Raw genomic sequence first — 19,509 nt, forward strand, 5'->3', positions numbered from 1 at the left:
ATATATATATATATATATATATATATATATATATATATATATATATATATATATATGTGTGTGTGTGTGTGCATGTTCTAGTACAAGTCTTTATGAAGCCATTGATACCAAATTTATCAGGGTACAATATATCTGTGAGGGTAAAATACATCCATGAATGTAGAGTATCGCAGCGGCAAAAAAAGGCCGGTCGGGCCTGAGAAATGAATGATGAGTGGAACAGAAACTTATTGGAAACTTATGGTGCACGAGAGGGTTAATAACAGGCATAAAGGAGTCAGAGGGGGGATGAGTTGGAGGAATATGCCCAGAATCGTCTAGAGTGGAGTTTTTAAAGAAAGTTTGAGAGAAGAGTTCAGCCTTAGAGATAGATGAGACGGCGGTGGTGCCATCAGGACTAAGGAGAGGAGGGAAAGATGAAGAAGTGAAGTTGGAGATGGTTTTGGCTAGATGCCAGAAGTCATGGGAAGAATTATCAAAAGCAAGGTTTTGGCATTTTCTATCAATGAAGGAGTTTTTGGTAAGTCGGAGTATAGATTTGGCATGATTCCGGGGCAGGAGTTCGAAGGCTCTGGTACCTTTTGTGAGCTGCCTTTCTATCTTTGACAGCACGAGAACAAGCGTGATTAAACCAAGGCTTTTTAGCATGAGGAGTAGAGAAAGTACATGGAATGTATGCTTCCATTCCAGAGACAATCACCTCTGTGATGTGCTGGGCACACACAGAGGGGTCTCTATCCTGGAAGCAGTAATCATTCAACGGGAAATCGGAAAAGTACATCCTCAGGTCGTCCCACTGAGCTGAAGCAAAATGCCAGAAGCATCGCCTCCTCGGTGGTTCCAGAGGGTGTACAGGAGCGATAGGACAGGAAACAGAAATAAGGTTATGATCGGAGGAGCCCAACGGAGAGAACAGTTTGACAGTAAGCAGAAAGGTTAGAGGTAAGGAAGAGATCTAATATGTTGGGCTGGTCTCCAAGACGGTCAGGAATATGTGTAGGGTGCTGAACCAACTGCTCTAGGTCGTTGAGGAGAGCAAAGTTGTAGGCTTGTTAACCAGGCTGGTCAGTGAAAGAGGATGGAAGCCAAAGCTGGTGGTGAACATTGAAATCTCCCAAGATAGAGATTTCAGCAAAGGGAGAGTGGGTCAAGATGTGCTCCACTTCAGAGTTCAAGTAGTCAAAGAATTTTACATAGTAAAGTTAGGTGAGAGGTACACAGCACAGATGTATTTAGCAGTAAAATGACAATGAAGTCTTAGCCAGATGGTGGAAAATTCTGAAGAGTCAAGGTCGTGGGTACAAGAGCAACATTCAGCTTTGGATTGAAATTTAGGATAGAGATAGTAGGAGGGAACAGAGTAGAGATTGCTGTTAGTAGCCTCAGAAACCTGTGTTTCAGTGAGGAAGAGAAGGTGAGGTTTTGAGGAGGAGAGATGGTGTTTCACAGAATGAAAATTAGAATGAAGACCATGAATGTTGCAGAAATTGAGAAGAAAAAGGCTTGAGGAGTTATTAAGACACCTCTCAGGTCGGCAGCCAGAAGGGGAGTCCTCTATGTAGGAAATAAATATCAACCTCCCAATGACCACATTCTGCACTGCAAGTCAGGCTACACTCCCATTTAAGAAGTGGGTTCTCTCCATCAACATAAATTCTCCTCACAACTTGTACATTATAGTATAGTGAAACCAGATTGGTGAGATAGCTTATGTGTTGGGTCCCGCGGGTCCTTTCCTCCCTGCCTCTCTACCACACAGTCCCAACACCTATCTCTTCCTCTCATATGTTAGCTACAGGTAACATATGAGAGGAAGAGATAGGTGTTGGGACTGTGTGGCAGAGCGGCGGAAAGGAAAGGATCTGCAGGACCCAACACAAAAGCAATCTCACCAATCTGGTTTCTCTATAGTAGTTTTGGGATAGTTTTGTCTTTTGTTTTTCTCAAATTAAGAAAGTTATGCTTATATTCTTATGATTTTGTGCTACTGAGTCCCAACCCCAAAAGAGTGGTCACTTTTAGCTTCAGATGCCCACCTAGGGCCAGAAATACATCTTCAAGCAATCATAATCCCTAAAGGGTAATTCTTGACAAGAAGTACACCTCCCCCTCTGCCACTCCAGCCCCCACTACTTCCCAAGACAATCCTGGGGACCTGTGGGGAATCAGGGTTTTGGGGAGGGTCAAATTAATTGAAAAATGGGCCTCCAATGTTCATCATCGTCATCATCATTTCATCAACGCCTGCTCCTAAGAGCTCCCACTAGGGGATGGCCATGGCAGAAGAGCTTCCATCTGTCTCTATCCAGACACTCCCTCCTTGCCTGCTCAAAGTTTCAAAGATCTTTCCCCCCTCTCCCTAACATTCTCCTCTTTTCCTCACCACCTAAACCATTCACATTTATAGACACCAGTCGCTTACATTCCTTTCTCTTCTGCTGCCCTATGGCCATCGCTCCTGCCTCTAAAAACTTGATAAAAGTATTAGAGGCCACCTATGGGTGGCCAGTCCAATGTAAAGGGACCTTGGAGGACTCACTCTGAAGGGGTGATGCACCCACTTAGAGGCTGGGGTGCTCTCACTCTGTCTTTCAAGGGCCATGTGGGACTCAGCCTCCTGCTTACTGCTCTTGTGTTGGACTCTTGTAGTTTTCTACATTTTCCTTTGTTTTTAATGACTTTCTTAGTTTTTTGCTTGTCCGTTTGCATCACTGCTTCACAGGGGGCTCACTATTATGCAGCATATATAATTAATTCTTAACATGAAATACCAGAGCAGAATCAATAAGGTGTCACATATTTAGGTCTTGTGCTTTTTAACCCTTCCCCAGGCACTCATAGAAATAGTGGAGGTATCAAAAAACCCTTTTAGAATGTTAAAAAAAAAAAAAAAGGATTTTCTGATACATTTTTACTTAAATTTTTTTTTATTTGACACCCCCAGCCATTGCAAAGTTGCAGGCTATTTGCCCAATTTGCTGGTATTCACTGAAAACCCATAAATATCAGCATGTAGTACAATTATTTAGCTATATGCTATAAGGTTTTAGTAAATTTGCCTCCATTGTGTTAGGTGGGGGTGGTGTGAGAAGAGGAGCAAGTTTACAGGAACCCGCTTATTTTTTACTCTCGGCCCACACTGGCACATTCTCTCGCTCCCAGCATAGCTGCCAGGTGTACTAAAGAGCTGTGATTGGCTTTTATTGGCTGAGACAAACGGACGCCATTTACATCATCACCTGATGGTGGGAAACACTTGTGAAAACACGTTTTTGGTATCCTGACCGGGCTTTCGCACAGCTAAGGGTTAACCCTTTCCTTGCTAAGCGCTCGCAACGAGACTATCCCCTCAGGCGTGCTCGGGCACCTCAGTGGGGGAAGGGGATCTCTTTTAACGGCTGTATTTCAAAAACTGCATCACAGCTACAAAACAAAAACACCATTGGAAAAAGGAGGCCAAGATCTATAGGATTCAGTTATGTAAGCCTCTCCTGCGAACATACAGGCACGTTCAGGGGGTGTTTTTTGCTGTGAGTGCAACTGGCGCTCGCAGCGAGCTTTTATCACCACCAGCAAGTGACGCTAGCGCTCGCTCTTTTAACCTCTGTATCTCATCATAAAAACCTGCCTCTTGTTTGATATACATTGTTTTTGCAACTTGGAACCTCTACAGCAGCTGCAATGAGGCACACATGTGGCTGAGTGCAGGGCTGGCAGGTATTTGTAGTGCACAGAAGTATGACACAGGTTTCGTGGGTTGTGCATGTGCATGTAATGAGTTATGAGCACATAAATTAGGTCAGTAGCAGGGCAGTATTGCCAACTGCAAAATTTACAACTATTTGGTCAAAATATCAGTCATGTGATATTTTGTGCAAAATATCAGTCATGTGATATATGTGCAAAAATGTCGCTATATTGAACAACAACATCCAGCAATTGCTCGTCCGTAGATTTTCCTTGCTGGGCTGACATGATTTTCCACCAAATTTAGTGGAGAACCCACTCAATTGGCATTGCTGTGTTGTGAGAAATATTGTTGGAACACTCATACGTGGGAGATTTGAGTGCGGCTGGAGCTCGCAGCGAGCGATTAGCACCACCAGCAAATACGCCTAACGCTCGCTGCGAGCGTTTAGCCATGAAAGGGTTAAATAATCTTTGATAAACTCACTTTCAATCCACAAGCTGCTAATGACGTATGTATACATCATAGAAAAGTGTCACCCCCAGTGCCAATGATGTATATATACATCAGCAACTAAAAATTCATGGAAGCTAGAATTGTACAGGGAAACTTTTCATACATATTGTGGAAGCTTTAAGCCCTTTACCTTCCCCCTCCTTCCCACTGGCCACCACCCCCCTCCAAAGGTGAGGGGGTGAGCGCGTGTCACCCTCTCTCCTTATCAGCAACTGTGAGTCGTCGTCTTTACGACGAGGACTCTGGAACATGTGGTGGGCCAAAGACGTAATTTAGTATTTCATAAAATGCCTCATGAGTACATGAGTAAAGTAAATTGCCAGAAATAAGTCAGGTTGTATAATATAGTCCACATACCTGTAAAATATACCCACATTAGTTACATAACTTATACATAAAAAAATGCAGTGACATAAATATGAAGAATGATTTGAAACCCATTCATTACTGCCTCATATCACCTCATGAGTGAGCAAAGTGCCTACTAATGTGTGTATGTATGTGTTATACACTTATATTTGCCATATCTGTTGCAAAATCCAATATTTACCACAAAAATAGCAAAATGTGTTTTTGCCAATAAATGAAATTTTACTTTTTTTGCCGGTAGGCATCTTCCTGGTTGGGCCTGATGGTCGGCCCAAGGCTTCTTCCAGGTGGGGGCTGATGGTCGGCCCAGCCCGTTCTGGCGCAGGCGAGTGTTTATAGTGGCGCCATCTTGCATTGGCTCGTGCTGCCTCCCGGAACTCATTCTCGATTCGCTTGGACGGCTTCCTCTAGAGTCCGGGTTGATGGGTGGTCTTCAGGACAGCATGTGGGTAGTTTTAAGCCACTCAGCGGTGACTGAAAAATCCGAGTGGTAGCGTGGGGATTTGAACCCGCGTCGTCCATCACGCGGTGAATGTGGGCCCAGTACGCTACCAGTTCGGCCACTGCCTACCCTCACCGCTCATAACTCATTACATGCACATGCACAACCCACGAAACCTGTGTCATACTTCTGTGCACTCCAAATACCTGCCAGCCCTGCACTCAGCCACATGTGTGCCTCATTGCAGCTGCTGTAGAGGTCCCAAGTTGCAGTCTGATGCCACTATGCCTAGAAAGTCTTTGGGATGCGACACACCAAATGTGGGATTTCTTTACTCCGAAAAATCATTGAAGAAAATTGAGTTGTCCTGAAATATATCTAGGATTCATTTTCTAACCATTCTCTTGCCTTTCAGGAAAAAAAAAATGGCAGCACTATAGGGTACTCTGTTGCAGCAGCTTACTACTGTTACTCAAAATATGCTCCATTGAAATCCTTTGGTTATTTCCTTTTTGGGGACTTGAGTTTTGACATATGTTTTATCCTTTATGTGTATTCTCGTGTTTCATTGCTACAGGTAACTCTCGATTTACACGAGTATTGTGTCCCTGAAGATGTCGCGTAAATCAAAAACAATGTATATCAAACAAGAGGTAGGTTTCTATCGAAAAATAAATATTCACTTCATTCAGTGGAGAGAGAGAGAGAGAGAGAGAGAGAGAGAGAGAGAGAGAGAATATCCATATCACCGAGATATCCACTCAGGCACTCAGTCTCAGCCTCGCTTGGGTGAGGAAGAAATGAGGGACACCATGAGCGACTGGCTAGTATTGGTACCGGTACCGAGCAGTTTGGTACCGGTACTGTACCACATAGCTGGTACCATTAGTACCAGTACTGGTACCAGTACCTGCCTACCCCTATTGCTGATTAGCATGGCAGCGTGGGTACTGTATTGTTGTTCAAGTGGCGTGCGGGAAGAACTGAGCTCAGCTGTGTGGCCGCGGTGCCGTGTGAGTCCAGTTGCGTGAGACATCTGGCGGCCACTCCATAAAATATCACGTATAAGTGAAAAAAAATGTGTAAATTAAACATTTATTTGAATTTTGGACCCCGCGTTATTTAAAAAACGTGTGAACCAAACTCGCGTAAATCAAGAGTTACCTGTACTAGTTATATGTCCTACCAACCAGTAATTGAACAGTGCCTTCATTTTCTTCATATTCATCTCCAGACCTGCTTTCAGATAATGTAGTTCCTCAATCATTCTTTATAATTTTTGGCCAGAATAGATAAATTGATTCTTGCGAAACTCACGTACCTTTCTTTCAGGAGTCTGGTGTGTCCCGCGGTGCATGTCGACGCCTCCTGCTTCAGCCCGGCACCATTGATTCCACCACTAGCTTCACAAGCACAGGCAAGGACAAATCCAGCAGTGAAGACTCTCAGAACTCCACCAGCTCCACTAGGCAAGCAACTCCGCACGCCGCCTCTGATAGGTATGCTTCACCACTGTCAGCTGTTTGTCTTAACACTTTCAGCAAGAAACATGTTACCCAGTCAGCAGGAAACAGGCAAGGCAAGGCACGACCAGGCCAGAGCAGACGTTCACATGTTAAGGACTGTAGGAATTACACACAAAAGTCCATCTCTCCTTTCTTACTGAAGCAGACAAAGTGAAGGCTCTGGACTTTATAAAGTATGGTTATGTCTGTATATAGATGTGCTCACTTACACACACACACACACACACACACACACACACACACACACGACGATAAAGAGCACTTGCTCATGTTGGGAGGGTACCTGCTGGCGATTACGAGTCCAACACGTGATCAGGCCGTGGTGGTGAATTACACACAGCATTCCCATGGTGCAGTGGACTACAGCCATACCATAAGGCAACATCTTCGACTGTAGAAACTTTTCGGTCATTTTCTCCTACCATAATACCCCTTTCCCGGAGGGGAAGGAAAGAAGTTGGAGGGCAAAATTATTGGAATCTGGCAAGGGGTCGAGATAGGCACATCTGCATTAGCCCCTTCGCATATTTTATGCATCTGTCCTGCACTACTTCATTAATATAGTAGTAAATGATCCAGGAATTATAATATGATTTATTTGATCTAATATGAATTGGCAAAAGTTTTTAAATAAATTATTTAAAATGTTGTTAAAGACTTTAGGATTGTATCATGTCAACACACCTGCTTGATTAACTCAAGCAGGTAGTCTTTTGGTATAGCTCCGATGGGCCTCGATCACTTTTCTAACAGCTCCTTACTTGACGGGATGGTAGCGAGGGGCAGAGAAGTGGTAGCAGAGGGCACGTGTGGACTCCTGGGCTGACTGCATAGAGCAGTGGAGGGGTGGAAACACGGGCTGCGCAGGGATGCCAACCCTACCACTCATGCTATGTAATATGTATGCAATTATACCTATATAGTTACCATTCAATCAACCATTTTATTTGGTATAGTCACATTATGTAATATCAACACATTATATGGGATAATCACACTAATGTACGTAAAATGCTTCAATTATCAAGATTTCAATATAGAGGTGTTTGCAGAGGCTACCAACCCAACTCCAAGAACCTCTAGCGAGGGAAGAGGTTGAGGTCAAATTATAGTGCCCAACAGAAAGGGGACACTGTGTAAAGGAAGAGGAAGGTGGTGGGGGAGATGTATGGCACGGCCGTAAGGCTCTGCCTTGAGGTTCGAACCTTAGTTGGGCAGAAAGATTACAGACAAGGAGTGGTTACTGTCCCCCCCTTGAGCAAGGGAGAAAGGGTGCGAGATTCCAGCAGTACCAAGAGAGGCTAACGAGATCCAAATCTCTCTCCAGGAGAGTGTTGGGTGGCAATAACAAGTGATCAGGCTGTTGTGAGTCACACACACACACACACACACACACACACACACGGCCCAGTAGCTCAGTGGATAGAGTGTCTGGCTCACAACCAGAAGGACTGGGGTTCAATTTCCCGGCCGGGTGAAGATAAGTTGGGTTTATCTTCTTTCACGTGTAGCCCCTGTTCACCTAGCAGTGAGTAGGTACGCGATGTCAGGCAAGGAGTTGTGACCTTGTTGTCGCGGTGTGTTGTGTGTGAGTGGTCTCAGTCCTACCCAAAGATCGGTACTACGAGCTCTGTGCTCTTCTGTAGGGGAGCAGCTGGCTGTCTCGAGAGAGACCCGCAGCAGACCAAGAGGTGAACACACACACACACACACACACACACACACACACACACACACACTGCTCCGGTAGCTCAGTTGGTTAGAGCGCTGCGCTGCAAGGCCTGACAGCCAACAGTTCGAGCCCCACTCAGGCTGGATTCTTTCTGCTAACTAGGAGTGGGTGCTGTTCTCCTTTGAGCAAGGGGGATGGGGTGTGTGGTGTGTGAGGTCCTGGCAGTACCCATAGATTGACTAAGGAGCCTGAGCTTGCTCATATCGGGAGGGTACTTGCTGGCGATTGCGAGTCCAACTCGTGATCAGGCTGTGGTGAATTACACACACACACACACACACACACACACACACACACAGAAAATGATCACGGGAAAAATATCATATTAGAAATTTCGTCAAAGATACAAAATGAACATCAGTAATATCCAAACAAAGTTTTATAAATATATTGTCTGTTTTAGCCAGAAGAAAGTTAGCTGCTTCCATTTTGGTGCTTTATTGCTTGCAAGATAAAAGTGTGCAGCAGTGTATCTGTTTGCAGGGTCCTGACTCTATATTGCATATTATCAAGGTTAATGAATATGCTTGGCTTAAATTATCTCCTTGAGGTCATTCCAGATATCAACATGTCTAGGAAAAGCTGTTTGTAGATGCACTTTGTCTTCCTAAATATCCTGCTGCAACCTTTTGTTTTTCTAGTGTCTCATGTAAACAGGTCATTCTGGTCATCATTTCCATCTCCTTCATCACCCCGCACACTGTGATCAGATCCTGCTTCTCTCCAGGGCCAACAAGCTTAACCTTCCCAATCCTTCAGGTGTCAGGTCTCTTAAGCTGGGCATCATTATCATTTCTGCTATGAATCCTTTCATTTCTTCTGATATTTTTCTTTTTGTATGCAGACCACACCACTGCTGCACATTCCAATCTGGTTGAATTGTTCCCACTCTCAGCTTCATCATCCATGTAGTAGCATGCAATGTTAAATTCTAATTTCCACTCAGATCTAATCATTAAATTTGTCTGTCCCCCTGTGACCTTCTAAGTCCTCTTCCTCCACCCCTCTCTACATTACTTTTGCACCATCAGCAAACAGACTAGTGTAGCTATTACCAGTTTGTATTTACCTAGTTGTACCTAGTTGTTGTTTTACAGGGCCTGGGCTTACGCTCGTGTGGTCCCGTCTCCATATCTGTATTTGTCCAGTTTTTCCTTAAAGTTGTGCACACACTTTGCTGATACTACATCCTCACTTAGTCTGTTCCAAACCTCTATGTTTCTTTGCGGGAAGCTATATTTTTTTATGTCTCAAGCATCTTCCTTTTCTCAGTTTTTTACTGTGTCCTCTTGTGTTGCTGGTGTTTCTTACTTCTCTTAGTAGTAACTCCTCATTATCTACTTCCATTCCATTCCACAACTTATAAATTTGTATTAGGTCTCCCCTTTCTCTTTGTTCCAATGTTAGCAGGTCCATTTCCTTTAACCTTTCTTCATATGACAATCCCTCCAGTTCTGGAAACATTATACATGTAATGGAATGCTATTCCTATATTTCTTACCATTCTATATGTATCACTGAATAACCTATTTACATGACTCTCAGACTGTTGATTATCTTGTATTGTCACTCCCAGATTTCTATCTAATTGAACTTTTAATATGTCTATATCTCCCATTCTATATGTGCATTTTGGTCTCCCTTCACTCTTTCCCATTTTCATTGCATGACATTTCTTCACATTGAACTCTGTCTCCCATTTCATACTCCAGTCCTAAATCTTATTTAGGTCCTCTTGCAGAATTTCACAGTCTTCTATTTCTTATATGTCTCACCAATTTCACATCGTCTTCAAACAGGCTCATGTAACTGCTTACCTTCTCCGGCATATCATTTATATATACTAGGAAAAGTATTGGTGCCAATACTGCTTTGAGGCACTCCACTATCTACAATTTTTCATTCTGATTTCATGTCCTTTACCACTGTTCTTATCTCTCTTCCCCTTAAGTCACTTTCCATCCAGTTCTTCATTTTCCCTTTCAATCCTCCTCTATCTTCCAGCTTCCATAGTAGTCTTGTATGTGGAACTTTGTCAAAAGCCTTTTTCAGGTCCAAATACATGCAATCTACCCATCCATCACTCTCCTGTGTTATGTCCATCACTTTTGAGTAAAAGCTCAGTAAGTTTGTTACACATGAATGCCTTTTTCTTAAGTCATACTGTTTTTCTGTAATTATATTGTGTTCTTGAAATTTTGTCCATTGTTTCTTTATCACTTTCGTGCATATTTTACAAAATATACTGGTCAGTGATACTGGTCCGTAGTTCAGAAGTTCTTCCTTTTTCCTGCTTTTATATATAGGGACCACCTCAGCCCTCCACCACTCCTTTGGTACTTTACCAGTTGATATTGAACATTTTATGACATCATATACTAGTCCAACCAGCTGATTTCTGCATTCTTTCAATATAAAACCTGAGACTCCATCCGGTCCTATTGCTTTCCTCTCTTCCAGCTCCTCCATTATTTTATATATATCCTCTTTAGTTACTATGACTTCATCCATTTGAACATATATCTTGTCATCTTGTGGTTTGTTGAATTGTGATACTTTTGTAAGAACTTGCTGAAACCTCTTGTTTAGCAGCTCGGTCATGTCTTTAAGACCTTCAATTATCTTATTTCCATCTTTCAGTCTTACTATTTTTTCCTTTGGTTTGATTTTTTCATTTATGAATCTATAAAACAATTTAGGTTCTTCCTTGCACTTTTCAACAATATCTTTTTCGTATCCTTTCTCTTCTTCTCTCCTTATTTTCACATATTCATTTCTTGCTATCTTAAAATCTTCTTTATTCCTTTGATTCTTATTTCTTTTCACTCTCTTCCATGCTTTGTCTCTTTTTTCTTTTGCATCTGCACATCTTGCATTAAATCAATCTTTCTTTCCTCTTTCTTTGGGTTTATATAATGGGACATATTTCATGACCCCTGTCTCATATGCCTCCATAAAAATATCATACTTTTCCTGCACCTCGTTTGTTCTCTAACTTTTCCCAATCTAGTTTTTCATAATATTTCTTAAGATTTTCCATGTCCGCTTTCCTGTAGTTTCTCCTTTTTCTTTTAAATGATTCGTCCTCCTCAGTGCCTTCCTCTGTTTCCATCTTTATTATCACATGGTCACTTTTTCCCATGGGACACATATCTTAATTCATGTAATCGTGTGTGTGTGTGTGTGTGTGTTTATGTTTGACCTATAGCAATGGTAGACTTTCTTGATGGAACCAGCTATTCAGCCCCAGCCTAATGTTAGTTGCACAGGCAAGTGTCTATATTGGCACCATGTTGCTTGGCTCATGCTGCCCCCAAGAACTCATCTTTGCTTCACTCTAGTTTCACTAAATAGTTAATAGGTGGTCTTCGGGACAGCGTGCAGGTAGGCGTAGGCCACTCGATGCTGACTGAAAATTGTCAACTTTTAGTGGCAGGCAGCACTTAGACCCAGGTCCTCCAGGTCACTGTGCCTGCACACTGACCACCGTGCACTCACCATGTGTGTGTGTGTGTGTTTACCTATTTCCTATATGTGATATATAGGAAATGAATAATGCTTGTAGGGGTCTGATTCTCAGTTGGTGAAATTTAGCTTTAACCTAATTTAAGTTTTTGGATTGAACAACTTCATCCAGGCTGTTGTAATAATCAACATACAGTCATACCTCAGTTTACGAGCCAAAGAAAATCATTAAAAATGCCTTGGTTTACAAGTGGTGACTTGGTGTATGAGCATCCTGTTTGTATGTGTCGAAGACGTGAGCGTGGGTTCCCATTGTTCGCTGCAAGACAAGAGCTCTCAGAGGAGAAAACAATGAGAATAGGGTCTCAGGCTGGTATCACACTGGTCCCTTTTCCTCCAACCGTGTTGGTGGTAAGCACAACAGGTAACTACAACTTTAAGTCATCATCTGGCAATCAAGAATTACCTAAATCTTGTGAAATTCTTGTGTTTCTTGTTCTGCTGCATCAGATTTCCAAGAAATCCCCCCAATTCTTGGCAAGAATCGGGGTTGTGGTGCAAGCCGCAGCGGGGCTGATGACACAGGTAAACACACTGCACCACACCTCCTTAGGCCTATGGCAATGACCATTTCCTGACCTTCCTATGGGTAACCCTGCCAGGTGGGGGTAGAAATAGAGTTCACGAGGTTACTGTTGCACCACAGACCATTTTAAAGCATCACTGTAGGATAAGTAACAACTTTCCGGTATGAAAACATCATCATCATCATTAGAAACGAGAAAGTGAAACAATGCCATTGGTCAATATTTTGGAGAGAAAAAGGACACTAAGAAATTCCATTGCATACAGTGACGTTAAGTAGCTGGGGAAATGTTCCTAATGAACTGTAGATCTCGTAATTGACTAAATCAACGCGTGTTGTCCTTGATGAGTGACAAAATGAGAAATTGTGTTGGTTCATCTAGTCGTATGGACAAGAAAGAATGCTTTGGGTGATCACGGGAGGGAGGTGGAACAGTCTCAAGAAAGGGGGGGTCATTCTTAATCACCAGATATTTCCAGATGACGTGCGTCATCCTGTATTCGCATCATCTTCTTTTGACCTAAGAACATAAGAACGTAGGAGTCTGCAAGAGGCCAGTAGGCCTGTACGAGGCAGCTCCTTTGAACCTAAGCTCCTGTGTATCTAACCCCACCTAATATCGCTGTCCATGAATTTATCTAATCTATTTTTTAATGTGACAATTGCATTGGCACTCACCACGTGACTGCTAAGCCTATTCCACTCATCCACCACTCTGTTAGTAAACTAATTGTTGCCTATGTCCCTGTTGAATCTGAATTTATCCAGTTTAAACCCGTTACTTCGTGTCCTACCTGGTTCTCTTACCAACAAAACCTTACGAATATCCCTATGAACGCCTTGTATCGCTTCTTAGGTCCTCCTCCTCTCTGTCCTCTTTTCATGGCACTGTTTGCAAAAGTAAGGGTTGTTGTGGCTTGTGCTGCTGTCACTCAAATTATGGATTTGTTACTACAGTTAATTGAAAGGAAGAAGCCGTTGTGGATGCGATCGTGGCTTCAAAGATGAGACGTCAGGAGTGTTTTCCCGAACCAACAATTCACTCCCGGTTGGCTGTGCCCACGGTTGCTCCTAGTTCCAACAGTTGGAGGAAAACACCCAGTGCGACACCACCATAGTCCACTTCGCACACTCGCAGAGGGAGCACCGCTTGCTTATGTCCATGTACATTTGTGCTCTAGTGTGCGATCATTGTTTTTAGCACTATATTATTTATTTATTATACTATATTAAATATATTAATTATCTTTGCTAGTTGTACCCTCTCGAGTTTCGCGCAATCCGAGTTTCGGGATCGTCAAGTTTCGTGGTTAGTCCTAAATTCTTACCATCCCGACTTTCGCGCATTATCACTCCGAGTTTCGCACTGCTTTGACATGTACGGGTCACATCTACTTACCATCGTCATCACTCACACTACCTTAAAAGGTAGTATCACACTGGACGTTTTTCTCCAAACATTGTGGCTATGGCAAGAGAGAGAGAGAGAGAGAGAGAGAGAGACTTATTAACATGTTAACTGCGTTTGAATTCCCGCTGCCTCCTCCTTGTCGCGTTTGGTTCAACTCGGCGCAGCTTCAATACCACACGAGTCCCCGACTCGAGAGGAGGTGTTTAGCTTCACTCTGGTTATGAGCCCCTCCCATGAAAGGTGAGATAGAGAGGATGAAAACAAGGAGAAAGGAGAAGGGTGTGGGGAGGGAGGGTCAGAAAGGAGAGTCAGGTCAGGGCTTTGGTCATGACCTGACCTGACACCCCCCCCTCTAATCAGGCGCCTCTGGACACACACACACACACACACGTGTATATGTGACTTATTTCTGCGAGGAGGTATTTCTTGCAACACCAGCTGCACCGCTGCCAGAGGAGGCTACGCTTTCAAGAATATTATCCCCTATTTTCAACAATAAATAGTCCTTGAATTGGATTTTGAAAGCGTTTCCATGATTGTTGAACATTTGTGGAAAAGATATATGAAGAGCTAGTGATGTTTAATAAGGAAAGTAATGAAATACTGGGGGGCTGGGAGCATTGGGCAGGTGGAGGTGAGGAAGCGGCATCCCCCATAGCGGATGAAATCACACGTTCGGACACATCTGAAAGTGAAAAATCACGTCCTTCCATCACTGTGGCTAGTGACCAACTGACTGGCGATGCCAACACATGCTCCAGGATGCTGGGCATGGGCTTATACCAAACTAAGCCCGCGCGCGCATTTCAAATGGTAGAAATACACACATGCCTTCTGAGAGGACACCTGGATTTTTGCCAAATTTTACGCGCGTCCTTCCAAGACGACACCCGGAGCAGAAGGGTTAATCCCCTATAAATGTGCCAAATCTCATTAGAACCAGCAAAACTTCATTGACACATTCTAAAGCAAAAAGCAGTAGATCCTCTTAAGGAACATGGGAAACATGCCATGTGAGTCATGATTTTTCAGTAGGAAATAAACCTCCTTGGAGTGGTAGCAATACCAGCCAGGATTGCATCATTGTGTGTGATCACCAAACTGCACAAAATCTGGGTTGAGCTTGGGGTTGAAATGAGCCATCAGGAGCTCAGCCTTACCCATAGGTTCTGTAACAAGTCTGCCACCCCAAGAGAAAAGAGGCAGAACAGACGTCTGAGAGCCAAAAAATGCAGATTTCAGTGTTGATCACCACTTCTGATGATCCGAAGGAGTTGACAGCTTGTTGCACACTGAACACAGGATTCGCATTCTGCATCAGCATGTCCCCTCAGCAGGTGACCTGGCATGAGTATATTCTTGCCATGATGGATCAGTGAAAAGACGGGACTACTGATGATAGGCGGCCTGTTTACCCTTGTGAGCTCTTCTACACTCTCAAGAACCACACATTGTCATTGAAACGAGACCCACTTTATGGGAACCTTACAAGTAATGATGGTGTTCAGCTGATCATAAAAGCAGACATGCGAAAATCACTACCAAGAATCTGAGCAAGTTGAATCCCTGACTCTGTCTCACAGATGTCAGTTTTACACAACTTTTCAGGAAAACATCACTAGTGACTGTGTATGATGGGACATTGTGCCTCAAATCCAGCTACATTGTGATTGAGGAATGGTCTGTTATGCCCAAAGGTGCCCCTCAGCATTATTAGTTGCATTGCCTTGTTTGCTAGTAACAAAGGAAGGGCCTGTTTTAGAATATGCTTTGAGTGTGTGTTGGGCTTGGGCTGTCTTGATACAAATCACAGGATTTGGTGACATCATAGAGACAGTCTCTGCATAGTCTATGAATTACTTGTGTTTAATTTAGAATCGCATGAATCTGTAGTGCCTCAACTTCTGCCACTTTCATTGTAGCATACAGTTGCTCCCCAGGAGGGGTTTGTGGGCAGAAATTCCTATAAACTTGCAAAATCCACAAATAATTATAATCAATCCCTCTCCTGCAATCTGCCTCCGTGGTCTAGTAGTCAGTTTGCCTGGCTACCACTCCACAAACCCGGGTTTGAGTTCCAAGAGTCATATAGCATGGCAGCCATTATAAACAAAACTCCCCTGCGCCACTAATGGGCCGGGGTCGCCCAAGAGGCCCCTTAACCCCTTCTGCACCGCTCCCGTTTACCCGACCCGGTCCCGTTTGCCGCTCGCGCTCGCCGCCCCCTGCGTGCTCTGAGGTAATTTCATGACCCCCATGACCATCAACAAGGAAATGAACACGTACATTTCATCCTGTGTCACAGCTCTCCATATCAACCTGTTCACCTTTCTTTTCCTGGTCGTGGCAAAATATTCGGCAGTCCAGGAATTCATCCATAAACACAGCTTGTAAATCACTTCTTCATCAAAATAATGACAAAAAGCCTCACGCGGGCAAGTAAACTGAGCCACATGGGAGGACAATGATACGTGAGCATCACTAAACAATGGTACGGGGTCCATCTCTTATGGAAGCAAGACAAGCACTGAGTCCCAAATGGCAACCCTGACTCCCTGAGCCAGCCAGCCTTGAGATGACATGATGTCTCGTGACGTGGCAGTCGCTGATTTGTTTGAGTGATTGTGGGCGGAGCTTCAGGGTATCTCCAGTCTATAGGACTACCCCCTAAACACAGTGTAATACACTATATTGCCCATATTTACCTGCCCTTTGAAACAATAGAAAATTTCACGTACGCCTGGACGTGACAGTTTATTGTAGCGCATCCCCTATCACGTACATGCGTACGTACCGGTGCTGAAGGGGTTAAGAAAACCTACAGTAAAAAAATAATAATAATAATAATAATAATAATAATAATCCTGGCCCGGGCAGTCAGCCTGCAACTCACCCAGTTCTTCATCCTCCCTTTCGGGCTGATTGCTAAATGGGTAGCTGGGAAAATCTGGGGAAGGTCAACTGTGGCAATCCCAGATTTTATATTGGTCCGTGTCGCAGAATAACTGGTTGTTACCATTACGGGCTCAAAGGGTCAATGGATTAGAGATGAGCACTGCAGCCAAGTGCAGCTATAGTGTTTGCACCCACCTTTTTTTTTTCCCCCTATAATTATGACCTTATTCCAGCACCAGGAACACCAAATTTCATCACAGGATAGCCCATGAACTCTTGGGTTGTATAATAATAATGTTTGGGGTCAAATACCCAATGACTTTGTAGATCTGTGAATAGGTTGGGCCAACAGTAAGGCACAACTTCAATTAACAACAAGCAGGAACAGCAGCAATGGTGAAAATAGAGGTGCAACAGATTGGCATCACCATCCCCAGACTAGTGAATGCTGACTACACAGGCTGCATCAAGCTGACATCATCGTAGCTCCAGACCTGGGCTTTCAGATTAGGATGGCCTTGGTGCAGCTCACAGTTCACAACCATTAGCCTCAGCTTTATGTTTCTCCTTTCAAGAGCTTTAATTTGTCTTGCATGGTAGAGAAACTACAGTGGGAAACGTGATGAAGCCCTGTGTTTGTTTTTGTGCTTATCTTGGTCATCAAGTCAGCAAGGTGTGTGTTACATCGTGCTTCCTGTTGCATACACTGCACTTTACAGTACTTTTGCACTGTGTCCAACAGGGTTGGAAAAAATTGCTGTAAAATATTACATCACTTTGTTCCCTTTTCCTATTTTCCAATTTATGTGTTTGTTTTCTGCTTAACTATGAAGCAATACTTTCATAACTATATGAATACATATAGAGTAAACCCTCCAGAAATCAGACTAATTGTGGGGAGCCCTTATCTGAAACATCTTCAGTAAAAAAAAGTTAATGTGATTAATACCTGCATAAAAGATTAAGACACCACAAGGGAGCTGGAGTAGAGCAGGGCAATATAAAGATCAATTTATATGGCACTGGAGTACTGTCTTGTGCAACGGGGCGGTGAGGGTGAGGTAGCAGCAGTGAGGGCGGTGCTTGTAAGCAGAGCATGGAACAGGAGAATGTGAGACGCAACATGCATGTCAGGAGAGCTAATTTTGAGTGAGTAAGTTATAAGTTGTATCTGGTGCACAAAAATCTTAACTGTTATTAGATTCGAAAGTTAACTATTCCCTGAGTCTATTTGATCTAAAAATTGAATCAACCAATAAACAGCTGAATTCCTCTCGCCATTGCCGATGAGGGTTGAGGGAGGACGTGAAAGACAGGTAGAATTTGCTTTGATATGACGTGGTCCAGATTCGTGCCAGATTCCTTGCTGCACACCAGATCTTCAACTGAGTTACAACATCCATCCCAACGCTGTCCAGGCAGGCATTGTATAGCCCGGATATTGGTCCACTTTACGGATGTGTCCAGAAACCTGAGTGTGATTTAACCAGTATCCAAAATATAGAGGTCTGACTTATAGGGGGTTTATTGTATCAAGAACATCATTCTCCATGGAAGTATTAAATTCAATGTTTTTGCAGCCTTTCCCAAACTTAAGATCCCCTAAACGTAAACAGACCTTGATTTCACCATGATTTGGTCTTCAAATTTTCCCTTGCTATCATAATGCATCTAAACTGGTAGAAACTATGAGATACAGCTTTTTGGAATGTTTTGCTTTTTTCACTTGAATTATTCTTTAGGAATCCTCTGGAAATGTGCGGTAAAGTTGCAAACTTTTTTTCCTTAATTGTGGGTCGTCACCACACACTTGATTATTGTTTGTCTACTTGTTTGCTTTGTTTTAGTGTTCAAGAGGCACTCACCTCCTCTGTTCAACTGCTTGTTTGCTTTGTTTTGCTTTTTAGTGTTCAAGAGGCATTCCCCTCCTCTCTCTTTAACTCTTAATTGAACTTCTATACATTGAGATGAGGACCTGAGACACTGCAGGGCATTGTGGTGCTTTTGGCAGTGGTGTCAATTCTTCACATGTCATTCCGAGTCCTCATGTGCTCACTCCGAGTCCTCTTTTCTACGTCTTGAGTCCTTGAGTCTTCATGTGTACTTATGGAGTCATCCTGTGCACCCATGTTTGTTATTTCAGAATATAATGTAAAATCCAAAGGGTCACCATCATTTTCATCAAAAGCTATTACTAGTCCACTACACCAAGTATTGTCTGCAGTGCCAGTTGACTCTCTCGAGGGGCCTGGCGGATGGCCCCAGTCTGTTAGTGGTGCAGGCAAATTTTATTTCAAGTGGCTGCCGTGATGTATGACTTTCTTGGCCCTTGCTGCCTCCCGGTGCCCCTCTCGACCAAAGTTTCTGAAGATAGGGTCCATTGAAGATCTGGACATCATTGGGTAATCATCCTGTCACTCAGCGATGGGTGAAAATTGTCAGTGTCTTGCTGTGAGACTTGAACCAGGGTCTTCAGGATTACCAGGTCCTCATGCTGACCACCCAGCCCCTGACTCCCCAATGTATTCTACTTTTCTTGTCTGGTGTTGTGTTCTCAATCCTGCTCCAGCAAAGGGCTAAATTTTCTCTATATCTGGTTCTCTGTTAAATGCTAGTATACACAATCCTGCTCCGACAAATATTTTAATTTTATCTTGTCGCCTGGTTCTATGTCTGATCTTTCTGTAGTTCATACTGTTCCTGCAAAGATTCAAAGACATACAGTTCCTTGATTTCTTTGATCGTTCAATTGTTATCAGTCATTTGTATGATATAACCTGCCTAAATCCATCCTTGATTGTCCTTAGAATATCTTAAACCTTTGTCCATTCTCTAGTCCATGATGCTAACTTCCTTTCTCTCCATGTTATACCCAGACT

General features: G+C 43.3%; 1 protein-coding gene across 1 annotated transcript in view; it reads left to right on the forward strand.

The window, feature by feature from the left end:
• LOC126984357 (uncharacterized) overlaps positions 1 to 19,509 on the forward strand; it is a gene marked incomplete in the record, with an annotated part of 141,274 nt that overhangs the window by 112,873 nt on the left and 8,892 nt on the right. The window contains 1 exon segment of the mRNA XM_050837970.1: positions 6,348 to 6,514. Within this exon segment, the coding sequence (XP_050693927.1) occupies positions 6,348 to 6,514 (167 nt within the window).

Source organism: Eriocheir sinensis, chromosome 5, assembly GCF_024679095.1.
Source record: "Eriocheir sinensis breed Jianghai 21 chromosome 5, ASM2467909v1, whole genome shotgun sequence".
Lineage (NCBI taxonomy): Eukaryota > Metazoa > Arthropoda > Malacostraca > Decapoda > Varunidae > Eriocheir > Eriocheir sinensis.